Genomic DNA, 26,985 nt, shown 5'->3' with positions numbered 1-26,985 from the left:
CCGTTCTACCCCACTCCTCAGAAAAAAGAACAAAGTGCAGACTTAATATACTAGTGTTGGACAGATAAAGAGCATTAGCAACCTCCCAACCATGTGATACTGTGAGAATCCTCACAATTCTGCTGTGAATTACTATGTGTGTACTCTGTTGGGAACACCTTGGTTTTTTTTTTTTTTTTTTATGAGAATGGGAGTATTACCTTTGACAGTCTGTTAGAACTTATGTATGTTTAAACAGACATCGGATGTGATGCTCCTACGGTTTACACAGGCTCATTTCATACTAACAGAGGCAATTTTGGCTGCGTTTTTATTTTATCCAGAGTATCTCTGTTCACCTTCTTTAGTGCATCCATCTAGAGCAGCATTTCTCAGAGTGGTCCGCAATACCACTTTGAGAAACGCTGAGCTAGAGAATTTCAAGAGATCTACCTTCTTGTTGTCTTGCCTAACAATTTCCATTTAACAATTTCCATTTAAAAATGAATTCTGCACATAGAGACACACCAATATTTTGATGGGGGGCATGGATCTGTATTGAATTTGAATGGCAGTGTGTGTAGACATAACTGCATTAGCTGTACTGTAGGTCACTTAAAATAGATGTGGAGATACCATGGCATAGGCTGCAGCAGCTCACCCAACACTCAGCTGATGATGATCCCATGCGTCTGCATTCTCTCTGGGTTTTTTTCAGAGAGCTAGTTAGAGTACAGCTATCACAAGTACATCTGCACAAATTGCCTTTCAGACTGCATGTGCCATGCAGACGTATCTCTTAAAAGCTCTTTTTGGGTACACTGTTGGGAAAATGAGATGATCGTTGTAAGCTATACAATTTTTGTGTGTAAACTTGTACACGACGTGCACATTTTGTGTGTATACAATAGGGATGTAAGTGACAAATTGACCAGTCGACTGTCCGATAAGCAAAAGCTTATCAGATAGTTGACACTAATCGACTAGTCTTCTCCCCCCCTCCCCCCCCCCCCCCCACTCCTTGCTGCCTCTATCACAGAGGCAGCAAGAGGGAGCACTGGTAGGGAGCTAGCTTAAAAGCCAGTTTCCTTCAGCTCCATGACAGAGGGAAGGGGCGCAGTAGCGGTGTTCCAACTTTGAAATGTACAAGAGTCCCCACTGTACATTTCAAAGTGGAAGCGCCCGCTTGGAGCTCAGGATCAGCAGGACTCCTGTTGGGCCCAGGCTCCACGCAGCATTTCACTCTTTGAAATGCACAAGAGCCCCTGTTGGGGCTCTTGTACATTTCAAAGGCAGAACACTGTGCTAATCCTTATTGACTAATCGAATAGTTGATTAATCTAAATATAACATCCCTAGTATACAGGAGAGCACAATCACATGTATGTGTATGTGAGCAAATAAGTGGAGAATGGAAACAGACTTTGCTCAAACTCCTTCTTTCTTCCCATAGTAGATAGCCAGAGAAGTAGGATCTAAATGCAAAGCAGGCAAAGTTCCACTATAGGACAGAGCACCTGACACTTCCCTCCCTTTCTTCTCTGTGAACCCTAATTGCTCAAAGAGTCTCTGATTTGCTGAATTTAATAGGGCACTGAATATTCCCTGTCAAAGTAGCACCAGTTTATTTAAGAAAGAAGTAATGGATTGGCCTATTGAGCACAACAATGCATGAAAGACCAAGGTTTATGTCTCACCTCATTTGTCTCTTGTACCCTTAATTATTGTGGGTAGTTACAATTATTACATAGAAGACAACCTCACTTGGGGATTCAAACTCTGAAACGCAGCCCCTCTAATCACTAAAGGATACAAATGGAAGTCTGCTACATGGACAGATGGTATCAGGAGACCTAAAGTAGGAAGCTTGAAGGCTCTGGTAAATCTCCATCCCCTTCCAGGTCTCCTGGGACAATTTATCTTTTTGGCCAACAGTAAAGCTTTGATGAACAAATCAACTGAGGTTTTTATCTATCCAGAGGGGGAAGAAAGATGCAAGTGAAAGAGAGGAGACGGTTGTAATTACAAAAAACAAAACAGTTAGTAACTGTTCCTGATAACACTTTGGCTGTGTCCAGACTCAGGGGTTTTTTCGAAAAAAGTAGCCTTTTTTCGAAAAAACTTCACCTGCGTCTAGACTGCAGCCGCGTTCTTTCGAAATTAAATCGAAAGAACGCGGCTTTTCTTTCGACGGCGGTAAACCTCATTGCACGAGGAAGAACGCCTTTTTTCGAAAGTGCTCTTTTGAAAAAAGGCGTTCTTGAAAGCAAACAGGGCTTTTTAGAAAGAGAGCATCCAGACTCACTTGCTGCTTTCTTTCGAAAAAGCAGCTTGCTTTTTCGAAAGTTCTGCATGCAGTCTAGACAATCTCTTTCGAAAAAGCCTCTTTCGAAAGAGGCTTGCAGTCTAGACATAGCCTTTGAAAATAACACATGCTACAATTATAGTGTTCATTTTTTTTCATAAGGCATATATTAAGGGGAAAATTGTTAATTCTCATTGAAATATTCATAACAGAATTAATAGCAAATACTGTTTGAACTTTTGTACTCTTCATTTTATATAAGTGGGATTTTGTAAATGGTACTGAAACAGGTTTTACTAGACAATCTCTTTTTAAAAGGAAATGCAAGAGACAAGTATCTATTCTTTCAGTAATTAATGCCAGTTTCTTTTCATCCCTAATTGCAAGTGAAATATGCATACAAATTCTTTACAATATCAGTAGTAAAATAGCCCACTAAATACCAAAAAACTGGAAACTGTTGCATCAGCTTACCTTCCCTAAATATACCTGGGATTTAAGTGTTATATGCCATCAAACAGAGCCTTACTACTATATTGAGATGTTAATATATATTATTCTGTTTTATAGACGTGGAACTGGTGCTTTTAAATCAAGAGTGGGACTTCCAGCACCTACTCCTGTGATCAATAGCAAATATGGACTGAGAGAAACAGATAAACGTTTAAACAGGCTTAAAAAGTTGGGTGACAGCAGCAAAAACTCAGACAGCCAGTCTGTCAGCTCTAACACTGATGCAGATACCACTCAGGAAAAAGCTAATGCAAGTAAGCAAAGGGGAAACTTTTATAAAAAGTCTTTGTTTTTATAATAGAAAACTTTCACTTCAGTGGGTTTCCTGTCTTATGTTGATGAAACACAATAACATACAGGCTTTTCACTGTATAATTTTGTTCAAGAGCATGGTAAAAATTTACCCAATAAGTCAAGTTTTCCCTGAAAGTTTCAAAAATGAAGACAAACTGAACCAGTGAAATAAACTAAAGATTCTATTTGTATCCAGAATTTTCTCTGTCTCCTGATTCAAAGCACACCAGAGTACAAAATGTCTTAATGGGCCTGGATGTATTTACTGAGTTTCAAAATAGTACAGATGGTAGTAAAATTCAGGAAATATGAGTGATCATGAGTAAGAGCAGTTCAAGTGGATAACGAAACCCACATTATTTGTTTGGAAGCATAGAATTATAAAACTGGAAGGGGCCTTGAGATGTCTTCCAGACTAGTCTCTTGCACTCAAGACGGGATTGAGTATTCTAAGCATAATATAGTAAAATCTCATTTGATGGGCAAGTTAGTGAAGAATGGTAAGGGAAGGATATGATTTGTAAAAATCTACAGAATTATAATTTCAGTGGTGTCACTTTCTGCAGCAGGGACTTGTTCCACATCAATTTCATCCCCAACTCCTAAGTCCTCGCAGTTAATGTAAATGTGATAATATTGTCACTGGAAATGGGTCACGTTGGGTATCATTCAGAAGTCCTTCTTTTCACAAACACAACAGTACCAAAAATGACAAACCTCGAACAATAATGTAGATATTTGCAAAAATCTTTTTTTTTTTTTTAAATTACACTTTTACACAGGAATGCATTGGTCTGTGATCACTATAGGGAAGCTAGTCGTGATATGTTGAACTGAAATCATGTATTCATCAGAAACCTCCATGAGTGTCATCTCTTGACTAGGGCACCACTGCTAGACCCATCACACTGATCCTCACCCATGCTTCTTTCGCACACCTCTGTACAAGGCAGGTTGCTATCAAACATTTACAGATTGTTGAGCATCTGGTCTTTGCATGCAAGCACTTGACTAGCTGAATGATTGACTTGGGAGCATGTGGTATTTTACAACACACAGTTCCTGAGTTCAATCCATCCTTCGAAATTCATCCATGCCCAATAAGGTGGGGCAGTTTTGGATAGGTTTTATCATCTTATTTCTTGATGTTTTGCCTTCCTGTTAGCTGGTATAAATGCACCCCTTCTCGGTGGCCATTTTTCTCCATTTGTCTGCTTTGTGGAAAACATCACCAATATGGCTCTTCAAGTGGTAAACTCAATACATGAACACTTTCAGTGCACTTAGCACCTCATCCACGACTTTCCCAGCCATTTTGAATTATTTCAGAGGGAGGAGCGAGTCCTTGAAGGCTGAGTCAAATGCCTTTCCATTAGTGTCACATCTTGAAACACAGTGAAAACCTGGCAGCATGGTGGCTTTCAATGGGCTGAGTGATCGGAACACATCTCTATGGGGCATACAGTGATTATGTTCCCCAACAGCAGGTGCAGAAACAGGATCTTGCACAAGTGTTGAGTACTGTTTCAGAGAATATTAGAGCATCAGACTTGTGCAGGAATCTCGAATTTTGTAGCATTTCTCTGGCATTGATGGCATACAAGATAATTCTAGTGTCTGTCTTCTCATGGACACTACAGAGAAACTCCACTGAACAGTGCAAGGCAGCAGCTTCATTATGTCAAGTGACAAGCAATTCTTTGAATAATTCTTTGCATTCTGCAGCACTTTTCCTGGAAGTTATGTAGTTAACTCCTACTTTTATGTATGGGCTTCTTCATTGTGACATTGGAGATACTCATGGTATCAGTGATTCTTTATTGGATAGGTGCAATATCAGGGAATCTCCTTTGTGGTAATGTGTTTTAACAAAAAAAAAAATATTCCTCTACATACCTGTCAGATATTAGGTGGACTTTGTCATAGATCCAGTATTTTCTTTAGCCTCCTAGTGAAGTGTTCAGCCAAATCATGGCCAGTATTGATGATTTCTGGTTTGTCAAGGGTTTGTACCTCAACTTTACCATCTGTTTGCAACCCCAGAAGGTGCCTCTCTCATAAGGTACTGGTCATGTCAGTAGGTGCTTACTTGGAAGACCATGTGATACTGTCATCTGGAACGTACATCTTCCATCACATTTGAATGTTCATTGTGGTACGCCAAAGAACTTGTACTTTTCCCAGTGATTCTTATTCATCAGTATCCTGCTGATATCTCATCACTGAAGACTGCTTTCATCATGATATTAATGAGCTCCAGTTCATCATACGTGAATGGGTTGCCAGTGTAAGTCCATCCTATAGCTTTAAAATTGCCCCTTTTTGGCATTTAACATCACCTAAGGAGTCTAGATGGTGCTTATTTACCCTGGAAGTCATCCCAGACATACTTAATGTTTTGTTTCAAATTTGATGGCATTTTCATGTTGTCAGGAAAAAACTGGGAAAGAGCATTTAGATGTTAAAAAAAAAAAAAAATCTACATTTGTAAATTGCACTTTAACAATAAAGAGTGCACTACAGTACTTGTATGAGGTCAATTGAAAACTACTACTTTTACCATGCAAATATTTGTAATAAAAATATAAAGTGAACACTGCATCAACCATTACCACCACTTTCCTACCATTGCTGTACAAAACAAGTTGTGAACTCCCATCTGACTTCCATAATTTGTAGGATTAAAATCATCAAGTGTTTCTGCTGCTTTTGGTATAATGCATTGGCGTGGAACTCAGTGTGATTATGCAGTGTTGTATGCATGGTCTCTCTTTGGGACAGTGCACCCACTTCCCATGCAATGTTATGAGTGACTGCTTCGTACAGTTTTTTGTGTTGAAACTGTTCTTGCTGGATGCCTTTGGGATCTGACTTTCTGGAGAAAAGAATCAAGTGTACTTCTTGAAACCGATATCATGGGGCCTAGTAAAGGCAAGTCTTGTCTTTAGCAGCACTTTTCCAGGCATTTTCATCATTTTCTGGTCCTTGAGGTACTTCCTCTCCAACCTTGCCAAATTCAGTTGATGAATGTACTCCTGATTGCATGGAAGATGCCACCGAGCATTATGGTCTTTCATGATGATATTCTTCAGAAGTTCAGCTACTAGTTGTACTCTTGGTCTCCTCATTGGTCTTGATCCTTTTTAGAAATCAAAGCAAAAATGATTTAGGAGTAAACTTGTTATCTAATGTGTTACGTAATTACGTGCATACCATTTGCAGATGGATTCCAGTAATTTGTGGCTGGATACTGATGCTTTAACCAACGCCTCATTGCAAGTCTTTTGGCATAATAAAGTTGACTATCAGTATCATTGCACCACTTCTTTTTTTGATGATGCAAATCAATTTAAAGCATATTTTCCTTTATCAGAATCTGTAACATTTTTTTTAATAAGTAACCAGTTCTGTTCTGAGCATTAACTGATAACACATTGGTCAGTCAAGGGCCACAATGTAATTTTGTGAGTCCAGCATACTTGATGTGATTATATTGATGTACATTCTTTAAAAAGGTTGTTTTTAAACTTTTCCTCTTCTATGCAGCTACATAATATGAAGGACATAATTGTTCTAGATATCTCCTCTTTGGTACCATTGTGCTCACAGGAGAAAGTGCTTTCGAATTATAACCAAATCAACCCATTTTTGATGCCATTGTATTATCAAAATTTCCACCAACTGGAGGATATTGAGCTGGGAGCCAGGCAACAGTGAATCCTCCCAGCAATGCTGCAGAGTGTGATACCATTGAAATTAGGACACTAGATTTTTTTTAATCAAATTTCATCTTCCTTACCTTGCTATCACTAACTTTCCCATAGAATTACATGTTCACACATTGTTTTACAAGAAAAATGGTGTTCAAATTAATAGATAATGTGAGTCTGTGTTATGTAGACTGGCCATCATTTTTCTTTAGACAGTTTCTGATTCTGAAGATATGAATCAATCTTATTCTAGAATTAGCAACGAGTGTTATTGCTCATCAGCAATGGGACTGGTTAATACAATTTTTAGTCTGAAGTAAATGCAGACAGCTGCTAATCTTAAAAGAAATTGAGAGATTTTTTTATTCAGTGAAGTACTAGAAAATTCTCTTCATATAACTGCAAGTGGTCATATCTACCTTTTTATTTTCAAAGTGAGACCTAAATTGCTAAATAGTTTGACTTGACTGATAAGCGGACATCAGATTGCTTTTAAAAGCGTTTCAATTCCATTTTGCTCCCACTTGCTACTGGAGTGTCATAGCAGCACTGTTCCTGTTTTAACGTCCTTAAATTGTTCTCTGTTATGAAAGTCAGAGTACAAAGAAAAGGCAGGGAATACGCAGAGTCCAAAAAACAGTGGTGTCTGCTATCTTAGAGTATGTTTTAAATATAGTGCTTTTGAAATGTCTTTTGGGTAGATCCCTTCATGGTCACCCAAGTATAGGACACAGATACTGTGTCACCTGAGAAGGCAATACAAGCCAAAACCATTAAAAGAAAAGGTGGTCATTTGAGCTTCCTAGCAAAAAGGGGCGGGGTGCACAAAGAGCTTTGAGCTTCTCCTGTGCCTGAAGAATGTACAGCAAGAACTAATAGTGATGTGCAAAGGTAATTTCTATAAAGCTATCAAGAAACTCAATACAAATAAACACTTTTGGTGCAAATTCACTGGAATTTATAATTTAATGTATTTTGGTAACTATATAAGGCAGTACCTTTGGGCCTGAGTCACTATTTTTTTCTACTTGAAAACTCTTATAATGACTTAAATCTGATTTTTGAAAATCTTATATCCACACTTAAGTTAAAAGTTAAACAATACTAGCAGAAGACCAGATAATTAACTTGTCTTAATTATTTTTTAAACTTTTATTTTGTAGCTAACAGAAAATCTTCAATTGGTGTAAAAAAGAACAGCAAGAGTAGAGCATTAACAAGACAGTCTATGTCAAGAATTCCAGCTTCATCAAATTCTACCTCATCTAAACTAACTCATATAAATAATTCCAGGGTACCAAAGAGACTGAAAAAGCCTGCAAAGCCTTTACTTTCAAAGATAAAATTGAGAAATCAGTGCAAAAGGCTAGAGCAAAAGAATCCCTCTAGAAAGCTTGAAATGGGAAATTTAGTTCTCAGAGAACCTAAAGTAGTTCTATATAAAAATTTACCTATTAAAAAGGATAAAGAAATAGAGGGACCAGCTAAAGTTGCAGTCTCTGGTGGATGCTTAACAAGACATGCAGCAAGAGAATATAAACTGAATTCTGTGAAAGGTGCTTATGAGCATGGTGAAATGTCACCCTGCACATACATAACCAGGAGGTCAATGAGAACAAGAATGAATTTGAAGGAGACCTCTGACATAAAGCTTGAACCAAATATGTTGGATACCTATAGAAACAACTTGACCGGAACTCGATCTGATATCTTACAACAGCCGTCTAGTGTGATACGTGAAAATGAACTGATTCATGGAACATCACATAAAGGGGACGTTAGATACCAGAAGAATGATGTGGGCATATCCAGAAAGAAATCACGACAGGGAAAACTGGCAAAATCATCTGCAAATATAGAAGAAGCTGATCCTACACATAATCCATCTGGCAAAGATGAAGTACCAAATTTGATTAACTCTCATTCTGAACATGGAGAGAGAAGTAATGCAGTGGATACAGCCCTTGGATATAAGGACAGTATTCCTATGTCTGGTGGCTGTTCCATTGTTACATCTGACAATTTCAAAGCAAAGGACAGCTTTAGAACTGCTAAAAGTAAAAAGAAAAGACGAATCACTAGGTATGATGCACAATTAATCCTTGAAAATAGTTCTGGGATTCCCAAACTGACTCTGCGTAGGCGTCATGATAGCAGCAGTAAGGCAAATGACCAAGAAAATGATGGAATAAATTCTTCGAAAATAAGCATCAAATTAAGTAAAGACCATGAAAAAGACAATAACTTGTATGTAGCAAAGCTAAATAATGGATTTAACTCAGGATCAGGCAACAGTTCAACAAAATTAAAGATACAACTAAAACGAGAGGAAGAAAACAGAGGGACATACTCTGAGGACCTTCATGAAAATGGCATGTGCTGTAGTGATACTCTCTCTCTCTTGGAGTCAAGAATGGAAGTGGATGATTACAGTCAGTATGAGGAAGAAACTGCAGATGAATCTTCATCGGAAGAGGAAGAGGAGGAGGAAGACGACTATGATGATGAATTTGAAGATGATTTTATTCCTCTTCCTCCAGCTAAGCGATTAAGGCTAATAGTTGGAAAGGATTCAATAGACATTGACATTTCCTCCAGAAGAAGAGAAGATCAGTCTTTGAGGCTCAATGCATAAGCTTATAGGTCTTAAACTGACCAGGATGTCCATTTTTAAACAAAGAATTCCATTCAATTATTCCTCAACTGAAGAACTTTCTGAAAATTTTAGTAACAGCACTTCTTTATTGTTTATTCACTTATCAACATAATATTGTAGAAAGTGTACAGCATACTGATTCTTAAGTCTGATTTGTGCAGATTTTTATTGTACTTTTTAATAGCCTCCTTATGTGCAATTCTGAGTTAGAGTAAGAGGTAATGCTCTGTTGTAAAATAAAGGCTCCAGCAAAATTATAAAATGACATCAAAACTTCTCATGCAGGACAATGAACACAATAATGTGGCTCCACAATTATTTTTATCCTGTAAGAGCATTAGTTTGCTCTTAAAAAATATCTGACTAAACAATAATTTAAAAAAAAATCATAGTAGCAGCATATTACAGTTTTCTAGTATATGTTAATATCACCAGCAATGATCTACGGCTTTACAATTTATTTGCTAGATGTTTTTCCCCCTTCAAGTTTGTCAGTTTTAACACTGTATGCTGTCCCAGACGTACTGTTTGTGGCCTTTGTTATAGTAGCAAACCGTTGGTTGGAAGTCAAATTGATTTCTTTAAAAAAAGAAAAAAAGAAAAAAATAAGAAAAAAAAAGAAATAAAAAGGTGTTAACAGTTTGCTGACTTTTTAGTACATTATATGTACAAGGGTAGCAGTATGCAGAATACAAGTTTGGATATGGTGTATTTATTGCTTGTTATGTAAATTAAACACCTTGTATTTAACACTTTTCAATACTTTTAGATAAAACTGTTCTTTGCAAGAATGATTGGTGCTTATTTTTTCAAGAATTTGCTGTGAAACAATGTGATTTCAACAGGCAACAATTATCCAATGAACTGCAGCTATCCTAAATTGGTTCTTCATAGTTTTCTGTTGCACTTGTAAAATGCTACAAGGAATTTAAAGAAATCTATTCACTTTAACTTATGATAGTTTTATGAAATTAAAAAACCTAAGTCACAGCTTTTGTTCTGTGGTAACCTATAAAAATGTTTGTCTTTTTGAGATCCGGTGTAAAGGACTGAAAAAATATGTATATGTTGTAAATATTTGTGTGTTGTGAGAAATTTTGTCATAAGAAATTGAGAACTTACCAGAAGGGTTTTTAAGTTTAGAAATACATTCATGCCAATAAAATAGGAAATGATAAACCTAGTTTTAAACTCTGCATCAGTGGGAATTCTTTGCTTTTATTTAGTTTGTAAGATTTCAGCCTGCGGGATATATAATAACAGTAAAGAAATACCAGTGAAGAGTTTCAGGGTTTGGCTTTTGATACAAGGCCATGAGGAAGAGGAACAGTCTGCAGGTACAAAGGGGGGGAGGGCTGCAGATGAGAAAGGAAGGAAATTAATTTGTATATAAATCTTAGTAGATGAACTATTTATTTTTGGCACATGGATCTTTTAAAAAGTCTTCAGTTTGAGTTGAGTGGTATATATTCTATGTACAGCAGTGTCTTACAAGTTTTTTTTTTTTACTAAACAATGGAGGAAGATTCTGAAAATGTGCTGTTACAGTGCTTTTGTTTCTACTAACATATAGAAATCAGAATAGATTCATGTTTAGTAGAAAAACTTAATCCACATAGCCAAAAATGAAGTTACATGGAATGTTCCCAATAAACACACTTTCTGATGTCTGCGCAGAAAAGCCAGTTGGAGTTACAGGATCGCTTCATATCACAATTTTAGGGACCTTTACAAAGGAGGGTGGGTAAATTTTTATATAGATGATTGTGCTGTACCTGGTTATACTGTAGCTAGTTACCTGTTTTCAGGAAAACTCTTTTCCAATTAACTTTTCAAAATTTGGAGTAATTTATTTTCCGTAGATTGCAAATGAAACAGAAGTATCAGTTTCTTCTTTCATTTCCCATCTTTTATTCTCAAAGGAGAGTTAGACTGTAGCCCAGATTAATGTTTAGCCCTTCATGAGTATTTGCTCATATACTCTCCTCCTCGCCATGTTTTAGAGTTTAAACTCTCCCAGAGATAATCAGGTAGTGTGTTGAGAACAAGTAAGAAAATCACAGAAATGTGGATATGCCTTATGTAATGCCACGCCTCCAATGGCTGAGACATTGGATTCCTGGTTTCTGAGAGGGCATAGTAAACTCTGTGGTAAGTACTGTACAGACTACTGGGTCAGCTACAATAAACTATTTTGCATTCTTGTTTTAATATTGTATGACAAGATTATTGTATTATGATGGTAAGAGTATTGTAAAAACAGGATTACTAAGGGTTTGCATGCACTAGAACATTTTATGGGCAAAAGTTTGTTGTCATATAGCTACTTTTGAGAATTCTCCTGGGATTCATTTGTTTTTATAAATATCCAGCATACATCTAGTCCACACACTAAACCTAAACTGCCTCTATAAATGTCCATTGTTCTCATGTTGGTTGGTCAGCTCTCAGATTCCCACATGTCAGGTGGTAAGTTTTACTCCCATAACCCTGAATCAGCTCTTCTTAGCTGGTGGCAAAGCACACACTACCTCCACCAGTAAAATATTTGAGAGACTTGATTGCTGCAGCATGCTCCACCTCAGATTAAAGTATAGACCAGTTCAGTCCCTGACTGGATCTAAGGTGTAATTAACATTTTACCAACATGGCCATGTCCTTTAAGAGTGCGGAAAAGAAACCACACCCTTAACTAATGTAGCTGGCCTAGGAAAAGCCCTACTGGCACGCAGTTTATATAATTAAAAAGTGCTTTTATGGAGTAGCTTATTGCATTAGGAGAACCAGCATACACCAGATTGACAAAAGTACCTTTTTGCCAGTAAAAGCCGCATATCCACAAGGAGAATTTACTCATAGTTACATGAGCAAACTTTCTAGCATAGACCTGGCTTTCAGCTACTGCAGAACACTGGTGTTCACTTCTTAAATTGGAATCTCTAGATGGGAGTGTACCAAACCACTGTGCTGGAACCTGTACCAGCTGCTGATTAGATTCAGGACAGAGTTCAAGGTGGGGGAATTGCCTTACAAAGCAGTTGGTGGTCTAAGAGCAAGCTACCTGCAAACCTGCTTCCAGGGGAGGCTGGCTTGCAGAAATTTTGCTGCTGACCAGAGTCCACACCCCTCCCTCACCTCACTCTGGGAGGGAATTTGAGTTGGGAGAGGGTGCAGGCTCTGGGAAAGAGCAGGGGATTGGGGTATAGGCTCTTGGAGGGAGTGTGGTGCTGGATGCAGGCTCTGGACTGGGGTAGGGGATCAGGGTGCATGAGGTGGTGAGAGGTGCAGGCTCTGGAGGGATTTTGGAGAGGGAGTAGACCAGGGTGGAGAACCTATGACCTGAAGGCTGGATGTGGCCCTGGCTTGCCTGCATCTGGCTTCCGAAGCTCAGGGCTCCCACCACCAGCATTAGGGAGCTTGCACTGGTGCTTCAGTCCCCCTCCTACAGGGCTGGAGCACATAAAATCAACTAGCTGGGGCCCCCAGGCTCTGATGTGTGAGAGGAATGTATGGGAGGGTGGCTTTCTCTTCAGTCAGGGGCCACATAATTGAGGGTTTGGGGAGGAGGTTTGCTTCTCACTTGTGTGCATCCCCTGACTGATTTTTTTTTCTGTGGGTCAGCAGCTCCCAACCCAAAAAAGCCCCCCCCCCCCTCCCGCAGTAGACTGGGATGTAGTAGGAGGGGTGGTCTAGAGAGAGGGTGCCGCACTTAACCTGGAACATGCCCTTCTGGCAGCAGCTCCTGGGTGAATGGGGGGGGGGGTGTCTGCAAACTGCTGCCACCCCCACACGCTCGCTTCAGGCCTCCTGTGACCCTTCCATGCAATTTAGTCTAGCGGGGGGGGGGGGGGCTCTCGCTGTCGCTGCCACCATACTCAGGGCAGCGGAGCTAGAGTAGTTTTCCGCTCCTCACTATAGCTCCTAGCATGTCCCTGCAGCCCCACCGTGTACATGTGTGTGTCTGTCTCTCTAGAAGCAGCACATGGGAACACCCTCCCACACTGGGGCTACAAGGATGTACGAGCCAGCAGCTGTGCTGAATGAGCAACTTTGCCATACTACATTGCTGATGATGGGAGTGGGGTCCTCCAGGGCCATTTTAAATCACCTGGGGGTTGCAGGTGGGGCTAGGGGAGAGACCCAACCCCAAACTTTGCTGGAGTAGGGCCTTCGTGCCCAGAATATTCCTGGTGCCTATGCACCAAAGATCCATATAACTTGCTACCTATGCCTGCTTCTTCCCACCTATGGTATTACTGCAGCTGTGATGAGCAGCGGTGCTGGAGGGGGGGAACTTCTTGGTTTCCAGGGCAAGGCTGTTTGTGAGGGTCATTTACTCTGGGATGTCAAGGATAGTGAGTTCCCAAATTTGTGACTAATGTAATTGGTGAGGATGACTGAGCAATACTGGAGAGGGTTAGACAGCTGAGCGGGTAAGTCTGGAGTGGTCATCCCGGGTGGCTGATTATTTGGCTTTTATTGAAAATGTGGTGGTTTTAGGATGGGTTTGTTCTAAATGTTATCCAGATTTTACACACCCTCCAGTTGTCTGTATCCAACTTCTGTGCCAGCAGCTTGATTTACCTTTTTAAATTGAGTTTTTTATTAAACGCAAGCAAATTCCAGTTAGCACCGCCACTCCTGTGTTACTGCTTTTTTGTTAAATTCTGTTCATCACCACCCTGAATATAAGAATGGCCATACTAGGTCAGCCCAAAGGTCCATCTAGCCCAGCAAACTGTCTTCCAACACTGGCCAATGCCAGGTGCTTCAAAGGAAATGAACTGAACAGGTAACCATCAAGTGATCTAACCCAACCCTATTTCCTGCTTCTGGCAAACTGAGGCTAGGGACACTTAAGGACATGGTTTTGCATCCCTGCCCATCTTGGCCAATAGCCACTGATGGGTCGAAATGCATTCCTCGGTTTCCACCAAAGAAATAACCCGTGTGGGCAGTGACCTAGATTGTTCTAAGAGAACGATTATAAATATGGATTAAAAGAAAAATCCATCTCAGCTCTATTTGGATTCCAACAAGAGGGAGATTGGAGATTCCCCAGGTTTATTTTAGGTAGCTCTGAGAGACTTTTGGGAAACTGACAGGTTACTACAACTCTGCTTACAATTGCAATGATAGATTGTAACTTGCCCATACCTATATTTTACCTTCTTTAACTACTCAATAACTCATTTATCCGCCTCCCCCAAAATAATAAAGCTTAAAGTAGTTTACTATAGAATCAGATACCAGCACTGTCTTTGGTGACAGTTCTAGGGAACTGGGGGTAACCTGGAATATAGTCCATCTTGCCTGGGTGGTGAGGTACATGAGAAAGCAAAGGGGACCATCTGTGACGCAATTGCAAGACTACTGCAGCACTTTTAAGAGTTTGAGTTTGGTGATCATACAATCAGCATGAGGTGTCTGCCCTGCTTTTGACAGTCTGTCCTGAGGTAGGCACTCAAGTTTATGAACCACTCCAGACAGCGTGACAGTAATTGCCAGAAATCTGACCAGATAATACCTCTACTTCTGCAAAAGATACCAGAAGATCTTTAATTATCACAACTGGTCAGGACTTTGGTTAAGTTTAGTCCAAAATTTGGCAATTTCAACAGCACTATGCCCCCAATGCCAAGCTAGGGCATGGGTTCAGGACTGACCAGAGAGAACATGCGCACCTACAGTTATACCCATCACTACTTTTTGCAGCATCCAAATATTCCTTGGGATTCTCCCATCCAAGTTTGGAAACAAGGCTAATCTGGCTTTGCTCATCAAATCTGACAGGATCACTGCCCAAAATAGTAGTCCTGTGGCACCTTAAACACTATGGCTATGTATACACTTGCGGCTTCTTGTGCAAGTACAGTCGTTCTTGTACAAGAATCTGCAGAGAATCCACACTTGCCCGCCTGCTCTTGCGCAAGTAAATGTACAGTAAGGCATGGTAAGAAAAGGCTCCTTGCACGAGAGCTATGCTCTTTTGACAGGTGTAAGCTACGGCTACGTCTACACTGGCATGATTTTGTGCAAGAACTATTTTGCGGAAGAGTTCTTGTGCAAAAACTCTTCCAGAAGAGAGCATCTACACTGGCATGTGCCTTTGCGCAAGAGATGAGCTTTTGCGCAAGAGCATCCGTGCCAGTGTAGACACTCTCTTGCGCAAGAAAGCTCTAATGGCCATTTTAAACATAGGGCTTTCTTGTGCAAGAAATTCATGTTGCCTGTCTACACTGGCCTCTTGCGTAAGAAGGCTTATTCCTGAGCGGGAGCATCATAGTTCTTGCGCAAGAAGCACTGATTTCATACATTAGAAGGTCAGTGTTTTTGCGCAAGAACTCGTGACCAGTGTAGACAGGCAGCAAGTTTTGGCGCAAAAGCAGCTGCTTTTGCACAAGATTGCACCAATGTAGACACAGCCTAACATTTAGTTGAAAAATAAATGTGTTGGTGATTAAGGTGGCACAGGACTCCTCATTTTTCTGTACTCTAGTGTAACTGGAGGAACTTTCTGGTCTACATATGTATTGTTATGGATTTTCAGAAACAAACTTCTTTTAAAAGTGAAATACATTTCAGCTCAAGGATGAACAAGCAGTTAATGGAGCAATTACTTGTGTATGTTTCAGATATAGTAATCATTAACATTTCTGTAAATTTTACAATTTAAATATCTTAGTGTTGTTAAATCATCACATCTTTAATATTCCATAAATGCTGACATTTCCCATTGTCACTATTTAGATGCAAAAAATGAAGTTTACAGGATCTTTTGAAAAAGGCTTTTCTTTTCAAAAGAACCGTATGTAGAAATAGCGTTTTCTTAAATGCCGTGACGTGGTTATGCAAATTAAGAATGGGAAATTCAAATCCTGGTTTCATTTGCAATTTTGATGTCTAATTTACATCCCTTTTTCGAAAGAGGGATGTAGTCTAGACATAGCCTTAAGCAAATATACATGTTTTCATTGACCCAAGACACATTTTTTTCTCTCCCCCGTCAAAAAGCTCACTCTCCCTACTCTCTTTTTCTCCCTTTCTTTTCTAAAATACTCCGTCTTCAGAAGGTCAGAAAGAGTTTCATGCTCCCTGCTTACCCTTCCCCTGGGTTCTAGATAAAAAAAATTCTCCAGACCAGCATCTTCTGTTGTCTGTTCTCAGTAGCAGGGGATGACAGTCAGTACTAGCTGCAAGCAGTCAACCCAACTTTGCCTCCCAAAAGACAGAAAGCTTATTTGACAGCTAATGGGCTAAAAGGGAATTTAGATCAAAGCACCAGGATGCTGGGGCCTCATTTACCTATAGCCATGATAGTTGGGAGTTGTTGCAAATTCATGCAACTGCTAAAAACCACAAGCACACATGGGTGGCCAGTATGCTAGGTGCCTTCCCAAACCACCAGCTTGGCCCTGCCCATGCTCCATCCCCGGAACACTGGGTATAGGTGTTCTGGGGGTGGAGTGTTGCTACTCCTGAGTGCTTCATAGTGATTTCAATATAAAATATTTAAAAAGTCCTTAAAACAAAATCTTATTTCACTATCCTTCCTCAGAAGAAATATCTTTCAAATATTTGTTTCTATAAAATAATGGATTGATATATTACATAGAAGACCCTCTTGATCGTTTCAAACACGAAGGGTTTTTTGGTCCATTTATTGTCTTTAATTGTTCTATTTAATTTGCTAACAACTATTAACTATTTTCATTGTTTCAAGTTCATAACTAATGGGTGTTCTTCATTTTGTCATTTGAAGCCCATCAAATAATGAAGATGTTGGATAAGTGAATCACACTTGCACTTTTTAGAAAATTACTTTGGTCAGCCCATGTTGTGGAAAAATACAGATGTATTCAAATAAGCCTCTGGGGTTTTCAGTTAAAGGCTTTAAGAAAGTCCTGACTGACACAGACATGCCCCATCCAGCCATCTTTTCAAGATAAAGGTGTGGCCAATGGCTGAGAGGCCTGCATCTAAAAGAGCCACACATTGCCCAGACACTGCCAGGAAAAGCAGTCCTGGCCCCTGGTGCCATTAGAGCCCCAAAAGCAGCTGAGGAGCTAATCAGACCCCAAACTGTGACACAACAGACAAATGGCACCCAGTCAATCCTCAGGGATGTCTGGATTGCATCTTGGCCAGCTTGCTAGCATGCATCACTATTTGACTAGTTTCATGTACTGAGGTTTTGGACAAACTGGAGAAATGGTCTGAGGTAAGTAGAATGAAGTTCAATAAGGATAAAGGCAAAGTACTCCACTTAGAAAGGAACAATCGATTTCAAATACAGAATGGGAAGTGACTCTCTAGGAAGGAGTACTGCAGAAAGGAATCTAGGGGTCATAGTGGACGACAAGCTAAATATGAGTCAACAGTGTGACACTTGCAAAAAAAGCAAGTATTATTCTACGTTGCATTAGCAGGAGTGTTGTAAGCAGACATGATCATTCTTCCACTCTATTCTGCAGTGATTAGGCCTTAACTGGAATATTGTGTCCAGTTCCAGGCACCATACTTCAGGAATGATGTACAGATATTGGAGAAGGTCCACAGAAGAACAACAAAAATGATTAAAGATCTAGAACACATGAGCAATGCAGGAAGAGAAAAAAATGGGTTAGTTTAGTTTAGAAAAGAGAAGACGGAGGAGGGACACAATAGCTTTCAGGTACCTAAAAGGGTGTTACAAGGAGAGAGAAAAATTGTTCCCCTTGACCTCTGAGGATAGGACAAGGAGCAATGGGCTTAAACTGCAGCAAGGGAGGTTTAAGTTGGACATCAGGAAAAACTTCTTAACTGTCAGGGTGGTTAAACCCTGGAATAAATTGCCTAAGGGGGTTGGGGAATTAAGAGTTAAGAGCAGGTTAGATAGACACCGGTCAGGGATAATCTAGATGATGCTTGGTTCTGCTGTGAGGGCGGGGGACTGGACTTGACCTCATGAGGTCCCTTCCAGCCTCGGTATTCTGTGAGAGGAAATCTTTGTGACATTGTTACTGAGCTCTCCAGCTTGCTGAGCTTATTGCCAGACATGTGCCTCTGAGCTCACGTCAATTAGGGCCTGCAGTTTACTGGTCTGCAACCAAAGGGACCGGTCTTGTACCATTCAGAATTTGGTGTAGTTCTGTACTTCTACGCTGTGGAATTACTCTCCTGCAGATTACAGTGATGGCTTTTTGTTTGTTTGTGCCCTGTTCCTTTCCATGTAGCGGGTCTCAACTGACACAAGCTTTCCAGTCAAGGGAACAACAATGAAGATGTTTGGTGTTTTCAAAGATCTATTAAAAGGAAGGAAATTGTATCTGGAACTTTTATGAAGAGAGATGCCCTGAAGGTAAGGGGGTGGGGTAGATACTGGCATGGCCTATGGGACAGGGCATTCACTTGGGGAGGCTAGTGTGGTGGGTTCAAGTCTCTTTGCCCTTGTTTAACTGGAACCCCTGGATCAGCCTGCCACCCCACACTCCTTCTCCATTGCTGAATCCCTTGTCTGACCTCCACCATGTCCTTCAATGTTGGTCACCTGTGACCTCTTTCTTCTGCAACCTCCAGTCAATCAATACCCATGATTTACCCTCTTCCTCACTTCCCTCTTCGGCATTATCTGTCTTTTGACTCTCCATTGTCCATCTTCCTTGACACCTTCTCTCATTGCAAGATCTTCCCAATCAAACCTTAGCTCTAGCTCACTTGCTTCACTCTCAGATTTTTTTCAATAAACCTAATCTCCACTCTTACCTTGTTCTCCCTCTGCCCCTTTAGTTGCTGTAGCTACCTGTTGCCCTTCATCATCTATTTAGGTTGAGGCTCTTTCAGACAGAAAATGTCTTTTTTTTTAAATGCTTTAATTACATGAGGGTACAGCATCTAGCACAATTAAGGTGTAATGCCTAACTGGAACTTCTAATGCAATTAAAATAAATCATAACCAACTGGCCAAAAAAATCACTTTTCTGAGGAAAATTTGACCAAACTTGAGGACAGCAAATAGTTTCCCCCAAAGAAATAGTTTTGTGACTGCCCAATTTTTTGTCAAAAATATGTTTTGATTGGAAAATTTTCCACTAGCACAACCACGTGCAGGTGGACAGACTAAACCAGTGGTCACCAACCAGTAGATCAGGATCTAGTGGTAGATCTTGGAGCCTTTGACAGGTGATCCTAACAGGTGTGGTGAGGAGGCTGTCAAGTGCTGGCACTTCATCTGCCCTCTCAGCACTGCCATGCTGCTCCTGCCCTCTGCATTGGAGCTGAGCCCCACCCCTGGGAGTTTCTTGCTTGCTGTGCAGGGAACAAGAGGACGGGGAGCTGAAGTTAGGGTGTCCCTCCCCCCACTCTGTACCCCATCTCCACATAGTTGGGGGAGAGGGGAGGGCAGGGATGGAGAGAGTTTGCTGGCTGCTTTTGGGAGCAGGGGTAAGCCTGCCTTAGTCCCCTGCATCACCACCCAGAAGCCATCTGTTGTAAGCGGTGCCCAGCTGGAGCTCACATCCAAACACCAGCCCCAGTTCTGAACCTCTCCTGCACCCCAAATCTCTACCCTAGCCCATAGTCCCCCTGCCTCCCAGAGCCTGAACCCCCCTGCTGCTCAACTACCTCAGCTCAGAATCCCTCCCACACTCCAGATCTTTTAGCTCAAGGTCAGAGTCTGTATTCCCCTATCCCACACCCCAGCCTTCTGCCCCCAGTGTGATAAAAGTGAGTGGGGATGGGGGAGAGTGAAAGGATGGAGTGAGCAGGGGTGGAGCCTTGGAGAAGGGGTGGGAAGGAGGCAGAGCACAAGCATGTTTTGGTTTGGGGTAGATCCTGGATTGCACTTAAATTAAAAAAGTGATCTCATGCTTACAAAGGTTGGAGACCACTGGGCTAAACCAATACAATGTTTGGGGGAAAGAAAAAGAGTGATCTTGTAGCAGCTGCAACCCTTTGACAGTTCTCTGTCTACATGGAGTAGAATGAGGCTCTGGGGGAAAAAACAAACCTGCAAATCTGACAGTGCCACTAAGCAGGAGGAGCCCAACTGACCTGAAACTACTTTACCTGGTGTTCCCTGCAGCTATCTGTCCTCCAAATGCTCAGCTTTGGGCAGGACAAGAAGCCAACACACACACACACGCATTGTGCTCCTGTATTAAACACTGACTACAGAGCTTATTTCTGAGCAAGACACATATACAATACGCTTTGTCCATCGTAAGAGCCTTCCATGCACTGCAGAGGATGGATGGGGGGAGCTTAAATAAGTTATTTTACACATGATTTCCACCTAGTGGCTGAGCAGTCGAATGCACTTTGGTATTTCACTACACACACCAAACCACAAATTGGAACCAGAAGGTAGAGAGGAGAGCCAGCCTGGACAGAGAAAAGAGAAGGAGCCCTCAGAGGCCACCTTCCTGCAGGAGAGGCTAGACTGCCTGGTTCACCCTTTGGGTCTCCCAAGCACAGCTGTCAAGGGAATGTCGGGGTCTGGGTAGCACAGGGCCAGTTCAGCCTCTGCTCCAGAGAGCAATGTGCCCTGCTTAGCAGGGGCGTTGCACTGTGAGTGACTGTCCATGTTGGGAAAAGGGTCTGGAATGAGCTAAGACCAGGTGGGTGTGTGGGAGTGGGCATATCTGGGGTGAGGCTCACACAAAGCTGGCAAGGTAACATCACCCCATCCCCAGACAATGGTGAGGTCTGCAACTCTTACTTTAATTATTCACTGTAGAGATACCTCTCATCAATCAGTCTGGTGAGACTCCAGAGTGAGGGGGGTGGGGGGGAGACACATGTGTACATGCCTGGCAACCAGATAATTTTCCTGATCCAGTTAAGTCCTGACATTTCAGTGTCACTGCTTCTACGTACAGACTGTTTCTTGATGCTGTTATTTATTTATCCTTCTGGGGAAGGATTTCAAGGTTTTTTCTTTCATGACTGTGCTTGTGTTTTTTGGAGCCATGGCCGGGTTTTGAACCCCTGGCTTTCTTGTTTCCAAATGCATGTATTAGTAATGAATGGGCAGAAGATGCTATGCTAGTTGACCCAGGGTATGTCTACACTGCAGAGTTTTTTCCGGAAAAACGTCTGTTTTTCTGGAAAAACGATACTTACATCCACACTGCTATTGTGGTCTTTCAACTAAAAGTTGAAGGAATGGAGGATTTTTTCCAGGGCCATCCTTAGACATACACAGAGTATGTAGCTGCGTAGGGCACCACTATTGCTGGGGCACCACTCTGCTGGGATAGACGGTAAGCACCAGAGCCCGTGGGGGCCCTGCTCCAGCAATTTTTGGAGCTGGGTCTCTCCCCCGGCTCTGCCTGGAGCGGTCCCCGGTCCCCACCTGCTCGCCCCCCATGTGTTTTCCCACCCCGGCCCCAGAGCATCTCCCCCAGCCCCGGACCGTCCCTGCAGTGTGCGGCTTTCAGTGTGGCTCCCCCTCACTGGCGCGCGCGGCATTTGCAGGTGAGTGGAGAGAACACCCAGGCGTGATGTGACATCACGGCCCGGGACTTTAAAACTGGTCAGCGTGGCTTTGTGCCGTGCAGCCTAGCTCCGGGTTCGGAGTCCGTGGCCCAAGCGCAGACTCCGGCCCCACAAAGTGGAAGGCAGAAGATAGGGGACGGGGAGGAAAGGTCTTGTGTGGAGGGGGAGGGGGAAGAAAGGGGAAGGCACCAAGGCACAGGGTGGAGGGGAGACAAATGCCAGGGGGCCAAGTGCAGACAATGAGAAAAAGGGCAGGTGGGGAGGTGTCAGTGGGAGGGGGGACAGGGGGATGCTGCGAGAGGAGAGGGTAAGGGCATTGGGGGCTAGAGAGGGAGGTGCTGGGAGAAGGCTTGAAAGAAGGGGTGGGCATGAGAAAGGTGGGGATGGAGCAAGTCATGTGTGAGGGCACAGGGGCATGAGGGGAATGGGGGCAGAGAGTGGTGAGGGGGTGGGCATCAGGGAAAAAGGGGGCAGGGGCAATAAGGGAAGGGGGAGGCACCAGGAGGGTGCAGGGCTAAGGGAAGGTGCAGGTGCCAGGAGATTCTGGGGGTGAAGCAGAAGGGCAGACACCTGCAGGGGAAGGACCAGCAGCAGAGGAGAGAGGCAAGGGAGGTGTTAGAAGAGGGGATGAGGAGGGGTAGCTCACATGATCAGAGTGGGCCTACTGGAGGCGTGGTCATGGGGGGAGAGAAGGTCTGGTGGAGGGGGTCAGGAGGGCTGAGAGCAGGAGTCAGGACAGCAGAGGAGGGTGAGGAGTTGGGGAGCAGCAGGCATCAAGGGAGCTGATGGAGCAAGGGGGGGAGACATGGCAGCAGAGAGAAAAGGTAAAGGTTTATAAAATATTTATTATTAACTTGGGTGCCACAGTGGCACATCCAAACAAGCCACATGAACTCAGTACTAGTGCACAACACAAAATTCATTCTGCTCATGGGGGAAAACTCTTAGGTGACTTCTTGCGCAAGAACATCTTGTGCAAGGGTTCTTATGCAAGAAATCTTGTGCAAGAACACTGTCATGTGGGAGCTGTGCTTTTGTGCAAGAGCATCCTTGGCAGTGTGGACGCTCTCTTGTGCAAGAAAGCTCTGATGGCCATTTTAGCCATCGGGCTTCCCTGCCCAAGAAACCCCTGCCGCGCGTCCACATTGCCCTCTTGGGCAAGAGAGCTTACACCTGTTAGAAAAGAGCATAGCTCTTGCGCAAGAAGCTCTTTCTTACCACACCTTACTGTAAATTTTCTTGTTCAAGAGCAGGCAGGCCATGTGGGTGCTCTGCAGAAGAATGGGTGTTCTTGTGCAAGAAGCCGTGAGTGTAGATGTAGCCTTCCTTGCTTAGGGTGGCTGCAGCAAGAACACCCATTCTTGGAATGTGGAAGAGGGTGGGATAGAAAAGTGGGTAGCAACACTTCATAAATTAGGACTCAGCAGGCCATTTCCTTAGAAACAGTAACTCCTGAGCCTTGTATACACTGGGAACGTGCCTCCATTCTTGCCACTGGAGCGGATGCACCAGTGAAGATCCTTAGCGTAGTTGGGGTAAAAACTGTGTTAAACTGCGAATTGCACTAGAGCAGCTCATTTTAATTCCAACCCAGGGTTAGTCTCGTCCGTGCTTTTACCTGTGTGCACTACGGGTTTTCACTCATGGCTGGAATCGGGCTAAATGCCAAATCCCTCATTCTCTTCACTGATTTCCTTATTTTCCAGCACTCCCTATTAGATGAAGCCCATTTGTCAGGACACAGTTCTGAGACAGAGGCTGTATCTGATGTTCAGCCGAACCAGCACAGAAGAAGAGAGAAAATCTCTCTCCATTCTAAATGAATGAGATGGTCTGAACCCAAAACCAGATATAGCCAGGCCTGACGTTTGAGTCCAAATCTGAAATGGGCAGCTGGGACTAAGACAAATGAGCCATCTAAGTTTGCTGGACTTTACCTTTCAAGCACATTAGGTGGCGCTCGCCTTCCAAGAGAGAGACCACTTATCTCTCAGCACTGCTCATGCTTCCTCAGGGACCTTTGAAAATCTGGAGTCTGTTTTTTTACAGACAGTTGGTCCGTTCACTGCTTTTTGCACTGTACCGGCTGGAGTGTGCATAAACATTTCCTCCCCAGGTATCAGATCAACAGCGAGCTAGAGGGAATGTTTCCAAAGAGTAGAATGGCATCCCAAGAGAAACAGGGAACATTCTGATCTTGACGCAGGCACTCAAATCTTCTCACAACCTATCACCCTAAAGATTTTCTCCCCTGCATTTCAGCATCTCTCCGTACCTGCCCTTGAATTCTACTGTTTCTAATAGTCAAATCATTCCCACCAACTGCAACTAGGGTTTTAGTATACCAATTCTTGTAGAAGGTTCTTTAGTGTCAAATTCTCTTCAATAGACAGAGGAGGAGGGATGCAGGGAATTGAGGAAACAGGAAGAGAGGTGGTGAACTTCTGTGAATGGAAGGAAGCCTATAAATAGAACTCCTCCCACCCAACTTCTCCCATCTACAGGAATCTGCTTTTGGCCTAGATCTTAGAACTGACACTTGTATGAGGAATGCTATAAACATTCCTTTGCAGTTGTTGGCTGGGTTTTTTGCAGCTCCCGGAATTAAAGTAGTGAGCTGGCTCTGTTCCTTTTACTCTTCTTTGTTTTGCTGTTGTAAACCATTGCTACACAGGAGCAAAGATCAGCCCTCTCTCTGTGGAGCCATCTCTGCTAGAGAGGTGCAGGTTTGGTTAAGAGATCACATTTTGAAGGACAGATCTACTATCGCATTTGGCTTAGTTCAATGTTGTGTCTTGTAGCAGGAGGCAATTCTTAGCGTACAGGCCTGCTGCGCACACCCAGGTCAGCCCAATCTTAGCGTGATGCCTGCCGAGGAATCTGCACGACAAATATGTTGTAAATTGCCACCCTGTTCTGTCAACTCCTGAGTTTTCTCCTGAATTGCTTAGCTTATGTGCCCACGCTGCCCAGCCTTACTAACCAGTTAAATAACAGTATGTTTAGCCAAAAGGATCCAAGCAAGTCTGTACCTTTATGCTACCTCTCCAGCACAGACTACGTGCAGGATTCATTGACTCGCAAGGTCAGACCAGAGACTATCTTTAGAATAATGTTTGTTCTGGCAGTCACTGAGAAGATAGTGCTGTGCTCTTCCACAAAAAGCATTAAAGGTACTGGGATGTATCAGTTCCAGAAACACACACGTCTGGGTAAGAAACATGTTAGTCAGGACTTCTCCTTTGAGGGTAGGAATTGCAACAGCCAAGCTGGCATCTCTGTAGCTTCAAAGGGTGAGTAGCAGTTCACAGTGAAAAGCTGTTCAGTTATAATCCCCAGCTCTCTTATCACTTTTCATCCAGAGCTGTCAAAACACTTATGCATCGTTGTTGCTATTTGAGCAATGGGAAAGCTCAAGCTCGGTGTAGTGAAATGATTTGCTCAGTATCACCCAACAGGCCAGTGGCAGAGTTAGGAAGAGAATACAGGTTGTGGCAAAGCTCTGGCCATTCCCTGAGGGTCCTATGCTTCCTGGCAGTTAGTGTTTGCCTCAGAGGCTTACCTAAGGGTGTTAGTGTTTGCCTAAGGGCCTCCACACAGCCTCTGGCCCTTTACTAGAGGCAAAAGTTACAGCCTGCTGAGCCAGCCTCATCATAGGCTAGCCCATAGTTTGGGGCAAAACTTTTCTGTAGTCCTGTCCCCTCTCTCGGGGCAGACTCTGTAGTGGTGTGGGAAGGGTTGGGGGAAACGCAGGCCCTCCCACTACTCCAGGTTCTGTCCAGAAACCTTAAGGCAGTAGCAATTGGCAGTGTTTCTCCCACTCCTTGTCTTGCAGCCTTTCTTTGAGCCACTTTCCAAAACGATCCCTCCCAGTATCTTCTCCCTAGTACCTGAGCAATCCTTCCTGCTCCTCCTCAGCCCTCTTCTACACTCCTAGTCCTTTGCTCTCAGTGCACCTCTTCACTCTCAGTCCTTGGCCTCCTGAGGGGAACCCTTTTAAACTGGCCTCAGCAGGCCTTAATTGGCTGCTGGGGCCCTGATTAGTCTGCTGCTTTAGGCAAGCTCTTAATTGGCCCCAACTGCCTGCCTGCCTTGATTATGTGGTTGCAGTGCCTGGCCAGTTCACTCATGGAATAGAAACCCATTTGCCCAGTTTTCTGTATATTTGTCCTCCACCAAGCTACTGTAATGAGTTATCCTGGGTCTGTCACAAAGTCAATCAAGTCCTAGTCTTAATGTCTAGGCTCGCAATAAAGTAATGGCTTCTCTGCTTGCAATAAAGTAATTGGTAGTATTTGATTATTTGCGGTGCCAGAGTGCCCGAGGAGCACTAGGTTTGGACAAGCACCCATTGTGCTAGGTACTGTACAAACACAGATGGTACCTGTCCCTAAAGAGCTTATACTTATAGTCTCAGTAGACTATTGTTTTTTCTGAATACCCCAGATGGTCTTGAAAAACTTTCCAAGCTTGGGCCACTGATGGGATGGACATAATTAGTGGCTTTCTCCTTGAGATGCCTGCGCTGAGAAATTATAAGACAATCAAAGTTCCCTACACTTCTGGCACATGTATCCATTCTTTCTCGAATTCAGTGGTGAAAATCCCAACACAATGTGTGTTTGGTTTTTTTAAATTACTATATGTTCACAAGCCAAACATGTTCATAGAAGCCATCATGGTAGCAGCAGGGATGTAGTGACTGTGTAGCAGCCTCTTAACACTAGACCCTGTCCTGGCTCGTGTCTTTTCACCTTGAAATTGTACCACAAACCTCTGTCAGCCGACGGTCAGGGCAGTGTGTGTGTGTGTGTGTTACACCCGAGTCTTTAATGTCCGTGCCTTTACCGCTAGGACCGGGGTCTCAATGCGGAGGGCAGCCAACAGGCTGATAGACACCCTAGAAGTTTATAGGAAGAGCTTATTACATCTCAGATTTCAGCTGCTAGGATACAGAATCCCTACGCAGTGGGCAGTCTAGGGAAGACTGAGAGATGCCCCAATGGATCTGTCACCTGGGAGTGGCACGATCCAAACGCCCAAGCTCTTCC

The 26,985-nt window shown here is 42.8% G+C and overlaps 1 protein-coding gene across 3 annotated transcripts in view; it reads left to right on the top strand.

Annotated features, from left to right (window-relative positions):
* The window catches only part of KMT5B (lysine methyltransferase 5B), a 57,535-nt gene extending 46,882 nt beyond the window's left edge, over positions 1–10,653 (top strand). For all 3 annotated transcript variants that reach the window (XM_075928309.1, XM_075928311.1, XM_075928310.1), the window contains exons 9-10: positions 2,855–3,051; positions 7,965–10,653. In XM_075928309.1, the coding sequence (XP_075784424.1) occupies positions 2,855–3,051; positions 7,965–9,436 (1,669 nt within the window). In that variant the 3' untranslated portion in view covers positions 9,437–10,653. The remainder of the gene's footprint in view (positions 1–2,854; positions 3,052–7,964) is intronic.
* The last annotated feature ends 16,332 nt before the right edge of the window (positions 10,654–26,985 follow it).

Source organism: Pelodiscus sinensis, chromosome 4, assembly GCF_049634645.1.
Source record: "Pelodiscus sinensis isolate JC-2024 chromosome 4, ASM4963464v1, whole genome shotgun sequence".
Taxonomy (NCBI): domain Eukaryota; kingdom Metazoa; phylum Chordata; order Testudines; family Trionychidae; genus Pelodiscus; species Pelodiscus sinensis.
This window is presented reverse-complemented; position numbering and strand designations above follow the sequence as displayed.